The 7,549-nt window shown below is 53.9% G+C and overlaps 1 protein-coding gene across 1 annotated transcript in view; it reads left to right on the forward strand.

Annotated features, from left to right (window-relative positions):
* Uqcrc1 (ubiquinol-cytochrome c reductase core protein 1) overlaps positions 1 to 7,314 on the forward strand; it is a 7,541-nt gene extending 227 nt beyond the window's left edge. Inside the window, exons 2-13 of the mRNA XM_090323131.1 lie at positions 183 to 362; positions 2,210 to 2,296; positions 2,904 to 3,033; positions 3,235 to 3,433; positions 3,657 to 3,736; positions 4,931 to 5,046; positions 5,232 to 5,375; positions 5,511 to 5,671; positions 5,775 to 5,860; positions 6,267 to 6,355; positions 6,611 to 6,686; positions 7,145 to 7,314. Coding sequence (XP_090179257.1) covers positions 183 to 362; positions 2,210 to 2,296; positions 2,904 to 3,033; positions 3,235 to 3,433; positions 3,657 to 3,736; positions 4,931 to 5,046; positions 5,232 to 5,375; positions 5,511 to 5,671; positions 5,775 to 5,860; positions 6,267 to 6,355; positions 6,611 to 6,686; positions 7,145 to 7,209 — 1,413 coding nt within the window. The 3' untranslated portion in view covers positions 7,210 to 7,314. The remainder of the gene's footprint in view (positions 1 to 182; positions 363 to 2,209; positions 2,297 to 2,903; positions 3,034 to 3,234; positions 3,434 to 3,656; positions 3,737 to 4,930; positions 5,047 to 5,231; positions 5,376 to 5,510; positions 5,672 to 5,774; positions 5,861 to 6,266; positions 6,356 to 6,610; positions 6,687 to 7,144) is intronic.
* Positions 7,315 to 7,549: the final 235 nt, after the last annotated feature.

Genomic DNA, 7,549 nt, shown 5'->3' on the forward strand with positions numbered 1-7,549 from the left:
GGAAGGTCACCGGGCCGAGGGCGGGACGGACGGTGTCCCCGGGGGGGGGGGCTGGCGGGGGGCGGGGGAGGGCGGGAGAAAGCCGGGGAGTGGCGGGGGGGACCCCGCTTGGTCGGGGGAGCTGGTCAAGTGAGTCCCCCCGCCCGCCTGAAGCCCGCGGTGGGCCGCGTCTGTCCCCGCAGCCGGCCCTGCTGAGGACGCCGGCCTGGAGGAGCGCGGCCGCCGGGGGGAGGAGCCCCGCCGCCGGCAGGAGCACCGCCACGCTCGCCCAGGCCCTGCAGAACGTCCCCGAAACCCACGTCAGCCAGCTGGACAACGGGCTGCGCGTGGCCTCCGAGGGCTCCTCCCAGCCCACCTGCACGGTGAGTGGGCGCCCGCGGGCCCGCCAGGGGATCCCCCACCCCCACCCCCGCCTCGCTGCCTTCGCCACCAGGTCACGGCGATGGTGGCAGTGGACGGGGAGAGGGGTGTGTGTGTGCGCGTGCGTGACCTTGAGCTCCAAGTCTTCTCCAAGTCTGGCTCATTCATTCTCTGGTTGGTCCCCATCCCCGTCCCCCACAGGTGGGGTGCGCGGTGGGGGTGTGGTTGGCCAATGCTGCTCGTAGGGCTTGGACTCAAGGCCCGGGTGCTGTCGTTGAGCTTGTATTTAGTTGTTTGTTTGTTTGTTTATCTTTGCCAGTCCTGGGGCTCCAACCTCAGGGCCTGGGCACGGCTCCTTGGGTTTCTTTGGCTCAAGGCTAGCACACCACCGCTTGAGCCACAGCACCACTTCCGGCTTTTTTTCTGTGTATGTGGTACTGAGGAGTCACACCCAGGGCTTCCTGCATGCTAGGCAAGTACTCTACCATTAAGCCATCTTCCCAGCCCATGAGCTTCTACTTTTTTTTTTTTTTTTTTCATTTTATTCTTCATTTTCACTAGTCCTGGGGCTTAAACTCAGAGCCTAGGCACTGTATCTAAGCTTCTTTTTGCTCAAGGCTAACACTCTACCATTTGAGCCACAGCACCACTTCTGGCTTTTTCTGTGTACGTGGTACTGAGGAATTGAACCCAGGGCATCATGCATGCTAGGCAAGCATCCTACCACTGAGCCACAGTCTCAGACTTGCTTGCTTGCTTATTTATTTTTATGCCACTACTGTGGCTTGAACTCCTGAGTACCTATACTGCATGAGCCACTGCTGAGCTTTTTTTGCTGTTTATTTTGATAAAAGTCTCACAGGCTTTTCCTCCCAATCTAGCTTTGAACTGAATTCCTCGTATCTCAGCTTCCTCTGATACATAGGATTACAGATTTAAGCCACCACCACTCAACTTTTTAAAAATATAATTTTATTATTATTTTCTTTATGTAGAATCAAACCCAGGGCCTCATGTGTACTAGGCAAACACTCTTCCTCTAAGCCACATCCCAACTTTTACTTTGTTTTTTGAGACAGAATCAAGGCTTGTCTCAAACTCACTCCTCTTGTTTTTGCCTCCCAAGTGCGGGGATTACAGATATACATCACCATGCCAGGCTTCTCTGCAGTTTTTAAATTTTTTTCCAAATTGATTTGTGTGTGTGTGTGTACATGTGTATGCATGTGTGTGTACACGTGTATGCATGTGTGTACACATGTGTCTTGAACTCAAGAGTCTCATATTTGTCTGTCCAGGCTGGCTTCAAACTGCGATCCTCATATCTTTGCTCCTGGCTAGATGGGATTATAAATGTGAGCTACCAGTGCCTGCTGGTTATAAGTTTTAGAACGAAGAAAACAAATTAACCATTTGCAAACAGTTGACTTTGTGCCTAGACAACAAGTACTGAGCTGGGCATGGTGGCTCATGCCTGTAATCTTAGCTACTCAGGAGGCTGAGATCTAAGGATCACAGTTCAAAGCCAGCCCAGGCACTAAAGACCATGAGACTCCTATCTCCAATTAACCACTAGAAAACCAGAAGTGGGGCTATGACTCAAGGGGTAGGGCGGTAGCCTTGAGCTGAAGAGCTTAGGGACAGTGCGTGGGCCCAAAGTTCAAGTCTCACAACCAACAACAACAAAAAAAGAAGAAAAAAAATACTGAAAAGAGACTCAGTTTCTTTATAGTGATAACACCAGGTAAATGTCCCTGTGTTTGGGCTTATTCTGAGTTACTCGGTCTGGGTATGAGGGGGAGGACTAAGGGTGATTTGTTTGTTACCTTGGTTGGTGGCTTTTGTCCAGGTGGGAGTATGGATTGACGCTGGCAGCCGCTATGAGAATGAGAAGAACAATGGGGCAGGCTACTTCGTGGAACATCTGGCATTCAAGGTGAGCCTTGTGGTGTCTTCTCTGGGCTTAGGGCTTCTTGTTTTGAGGATAGTGGTCAGACAATTTACCTCCTGGTTGTGGGCTTCAGCTGGCTGTGAGCTGGCTGGCCTTTCTAGAAGCAACCACATGGACTTAAGTCTCCTCTGACTTAAGTACTTATATGCCAAACCTGCAGAGCTGAGAAAACGCAGGGAGCCACAGGCACTGTTCACCAAGAAGGCCAGGCCTATGACTTGTGCATGCGTATATGTGGACTTATAGAACTTACCTCTATAGCCACACACATGACAGTAAACTTATGGGCACAGGGCTGGGAATGTGTCTTCGTGGTAGAGTGCGGAGCCCTGGGTTCAATTCCTCAATACCACATAAACAGAAAAAGCCAACTGTGGCACATGGCTCAAGTGGTAGAATGCTAGTCTTAAGCAAAAAGAAGCTCAGGGACAGTACCCAGACCCTAGTTCATGCCCCAAGTCTGGCAAAAGGAAAAGAAAGCACTTGTGCACTGCTGTTCTTGTTGGGTCTTTAGCCTGCAAAGATAGGGTTCTTGGGCTCCTGAGTGGCTTCTGATTGGCTGCTCATTGGTCTTCTTGGTGCCTGGACCCAGGGAACAAAGAATCGGCCTGGCAATGCTCTGGAGAAGGAGATAGAGAGTATGGGGGCCCATCTGAATGCCTACAGCACTCGGGAACACACGGCCTACTACATCAAGGCACTGTCGGAGGACCTGCCGAAAGGTAACATCTGGAGAGGGATTGGAAACAGGCTGGTAGGACTTCAGAGAAGCCGAGGACAGAAGCAGATTCCCCACGAGTTGTAGCCTTGCCCCCATGTCAGTTAGAAGAGAGCACAGTAGCTAGAGATATCAAGCCTGGGAGTTGGTGCCGTCATGGGTCTTCACTGGCCCTGCTGGTAACTAAGCGTACCTTTGTGTCCAGCTGTGGAGCTTCTGGCTGACATTGTGCAGAACTGCAGCTTAGAAGACTCTCAGATTGAGAAGGAACGGGATGTGATCCTGCGGGAGATGCAGGAAAATGACAAATCTATGCGGGACGTGGTCTTCAATTATCTGCATGCCACAGCGTTCCAAGGCACGGCTCTAGCCCAGGCCGTGGAGGGCCCCAGTGAGAATGTCAGGTGAGGGCCAGCACAGATTGTGGAACAGGCCACATACTTCTGGCCATGTTTGTAGCTGGCTAACTGTTGGTGGTGTTTATTTCTGTGTTGCCATGTGGTTCCCATGAGCCCTCCCACTCTTTTTTTGAATGGCTGTGTGGTCTTTACTTGAATCATAGATGGAATATAGAATATGTATTTCCTGTATGTCTTCCCTGGTGAAGGATGGATGCATGTCTTGCAGGAAGCTGTCTCGTGCAGACTTGAGTGAATACATCAATAGTCATTACAAGGCCCCTCGCATGGTGCTGGCAGCAGCTGGAGGTAAGTGATGGGCTTGTTGAAGCCCTGGGCAGGTGGGTTCTCACCTTGATCTCTGAAACTGAGACCCCCCCCCCCCCGCCTGGTTCTAACCATAGGAAGTCTTCCACTCCACGAGAACCTGTTGTAAAGCCAGGTTTGGTAGCTCATGCTTATCATTGTAGCTGCTCAGGAGACTGAGCTCTTGAGGATGGAGATTCAAAGCCCAGGCAGGAAATCCACGAGACCCTTATCTCCAATAAACCACCAGAAAACCATGGCTCAAAGTGACAGAGCACTAACCCTGATCGAAAAAGCTCAGGGGGGGCTGGGAATGTGGCTTTAGTGGTAGAGTGCTTGCATAGCATGCATGAAGCCCTGGGTTCGAATACTCAGCATCCCATAAATAGAAAAAGCTGAAAGTGGTGGTATGGCTCAAGTGGTAGATGTCTGGCCTTGAGCACAGAGAAGCTCTGGTTTAAAGCCCAGGTCCTGAGTTCAAACCCCAGGAGCGGGGCAGGGAATGTGTGTAGAACCACTGGTGGCTTATACCTATAATCCTAGTTACTGAGGAAGCTGAGATTTGAGGATCATATTTTGAAGCCAGCCTGGGCAGAGAAGTCTGTGACACTGTTATCTCCAATGAACCACCTAAAAACCAGAAATAGAGCTGTGGCTCAAAATGGTAGAGCACTAGCCTTGAGCTGAGGAGCTCAGGAACAGCACCCAGGCCCAGAGTTCAAGCTCCAGCCCCCCCCCCCCCAAAAAAAAAAAAAAAAGCTGGGCACAGTGGCTCACGCCTGTAATCCTAGCTACTCAGGAGGCTGAGATCTGAGCAACGCGGTTCAAAGCCAGCCCAGGCACTAAAGATGATGAGACTCATCTCTATTTAGCCACTAGAAAAGTGGCACTGTGGCTCTGTGGCTCAACGGCTCAAGAGGAAGGGTGATAGCCATGAGCTGAAGAACTCAGAGATAGCGCCCAGACCCAGAGTTCAATCCCCACAACCAACAACAGCAACAAAGTTGAGAGTGCTGTGTATGCCTGAAGCCAGGGGAACTTTCTGGTCCTTAAAGCTGGAACTGTTCCTGGAGGATCCTCTTCCTTGTCCTGATGTTGCATCTTTCTCCTGGTGCCTCCCACTGCGGCTGGATCTGGGTCCTGTGTGCGTGATCTGGGCCCGGTCCATCCACTAATAACTACTGTCTGGCTCCCTAGGGATAGAGCACGAGCAGCTGCTAGACCTGGCCCAAAAGCACTTCAGCAGTGTTTCGGGGAAGTATGAGGCGGATGCTGTGCCCAGTGTAATTCCATGCCGCTTTACTGGGAGTGAGGTGTGTGTGGAGGGCTGGGTTGGCGCTTGGGGCTGTGGACATGGTTCAGAAGTTGGTGGTGGGTTCCCTGTGGCTGCTGTTCACGAGAGCACCTGTGCCTATCCACTCTCCACCCACACAAGCCGTCCTTTCTGTCCACCCAGGAAATGCTGACTCTCCTTCAGCCTTGACCTCTACTGTTTCAGATCCGCCACCGTGATGATGCCATGCCTTTAGCCCATGTGGCCATTGCAGTAGAGGGACCTGGCTGGGCCAACCCAGACAATGTAACTCTCCAAGTGGCCAACGCCATCATTGGCCACTATGACTGTACTTACGGTGGTGGCAAGGTAAGTACCTAAGAGCGGGCCTGAGACCTTGGCTTCAAGGAGGAAGAAGGTGCTGGGTTGGGGGCTCCTGAGCTGTGAGGGCCCATGGGCTGCAGACAAGGGGGGTGCCACCCAACCGACCTTTGTCCTTGACAGAACTTGTCCAGCCCACTGGCTTCAGTGGCCGTGGCCAACAAGCTGTGCCAGAGTTTCCAGACCTTCAACATCTGCTACAAAGAGACTGGGCTGCTGGGTGCACACTTTGTCAGTGACCGCATGAGCATCGATGACATGGTGATCTTCTTACAAGGCCAGTGGTGAGTGCCAGCCCGCTACTAGTGGGTGGGTGAGGGGCTCTGAGCCCAGCACACCTCCTGTCATGAACACCGCTTCACCAGCCCTCTTTTCTTCTTGCTCTAGGATGCGTTTGTGCACCAGTGCTACAGAAAGCGAGGTGGCCAGGGGCAAAAACATCCTCCGAAATGCCCTGTTGTCTCATCTGGATGGTGAGTCCTGCGGCCCTGTGGGGATGGCGCGTGTGCTTGTAGCAGGGATCTCGTGGGGCCACCATTCCTGTGCAAGGAGGAAGGGAGAGCGGTGGCACTAGGCTTGAGCACAAAAGCTCACGGACAGTGCCCAGGTCCTGGGTGTGAGCCCTCCTGCCCGCCCCCCAAGATCCCCACAAAACCAAACACACACCAGCCCAGGAGAACCTTGGAGATCATGCTATCCTCCCTCCCACCGGGGTTTGAGCTTCAGGTGTAGATGGGCTGAATTGCTCAAGCCAGCAGCCAGTCACCATGGTAACAAGGTTGTTAAAAGCTGAGGTTGTAGTCTAGAGTCCTCATCACCCTGACAGCAGAGGCTGTGTGTGCCTGTGTGTCCTCTTAAGCCTTGCCCTGCTCTTGGAAGGTACCACTCCAGTGTGTGAGGACATTGGGCGCAGCCTTCTGACCTATGGCCGCCGTATCCCCTTGGCTGAGTGGGAGAGCCGGATTGAGGTAACTGGGGCCCCCCGAGGGAGGGCCTGGCTCCCTGGTGGGTGCAGTTGAGGCCTGACACACATTGCTTCTGTGGGCATCCTTGTTCTTCTAGGCAGTTGCCACTGTGGGGACAGAGGGTTTTAAGGGGCTGTGAGGATAGATGGGGTCTGTGTGAACCCCAATAGCAGGGGGAGCCCTCCAGTTCCCCTCTACTTGTGTGAGAGATCTCGGTCAGCTGAGGCGTTGTCCGTGAGACCTTTGCTGTCCTTGCAGGAGGTGGATGCCCAGATGGTACGGGACATCTGCTCCAAGTACTTCTATGACCAGTGTCCCGCCGTGGCGGGGCTGGGTGAGTACTGCGGGAGGACTCGGCCTTTTGTTCAGGCAGGCCATGCTGTAGCCTCCCCTTCCACTTCTGTTCCCCACCCCACCCCCTAGTCTACCTGAGAGAAGCAAATGGAGGCTCCCAGGACCCCCACCCCCACCCCCAGTAGCTTGGCTGCCAGGGAGTTCTTGCTCAGAAAACCTGTTCCAGCAGCTCCCTGACTCCTTGCCAAGCTGTCTTCACTAACACCCCCCTCCCCGCCCCGTCAGGTAACGGGGCACCCTGGGCATGAGGTGGGGCCCCCAGGGCCAGAGCATGAAGGGGCAGGCTCTGCACCCCTGGCGGAATGTGCTCTTCCTCTTTTCACTCAAAGCCTGTCTTGTGCTGCTCTGGGCAGCAGCTCTGAGCTGGGTGTGGCACAGGGCCAGGTGTCCCTGTACAGGCCAGGCACCCCACCCTGACACCCCACCCTATCCCCACAGGCCCGATCGAGCAGCTCACAGACTACAACCGGATCCGCAGTGGCATGTTCTGGCTGCGCTTCTAGGCAGGAAGCCTGTGCAGGCAAAAGGGCGGGACCAGGGTTTATGGTCCCCCCACCACAAACATACCACTCCGGCTCCTTACCACCAATAAAGTCCTCTGTTGAGAATCGTGTGTCCTTCCTTTGGCATCTTCGTGTGTCCAATCGGCAGCAGGTCGGGGAACAAAGACTTTTTCCGAGCTTTATGCCCCCCTGGATCATTCTGTCTTTTCACAGGCTGATGTGTCCTCAGCCAGGGGCATGTGTGGGGGCCACAGCGGAGAGGCCGGAAGCCTTTGATCCCTGCACGACAGAGCTGAGCCCAGATGTTTCCACTCTGCTCCGTGGGGGAAGTTCCCCAGCA

This window comes from Megascapheus bottae, chromosome 32, assembly GCF_031878675.1.
Source record: "Megascapheus bottae isolate mThoBot1 chromosome 32, mThoBot2.hap1, whole genome shotgun sequence".
Taxonomy (NCBI): Eukaryota; Metazoa; Chordata; class Mammalia; order Rodentia; family Geomyidae; genus Megascapheus; species Megascapheus bottae.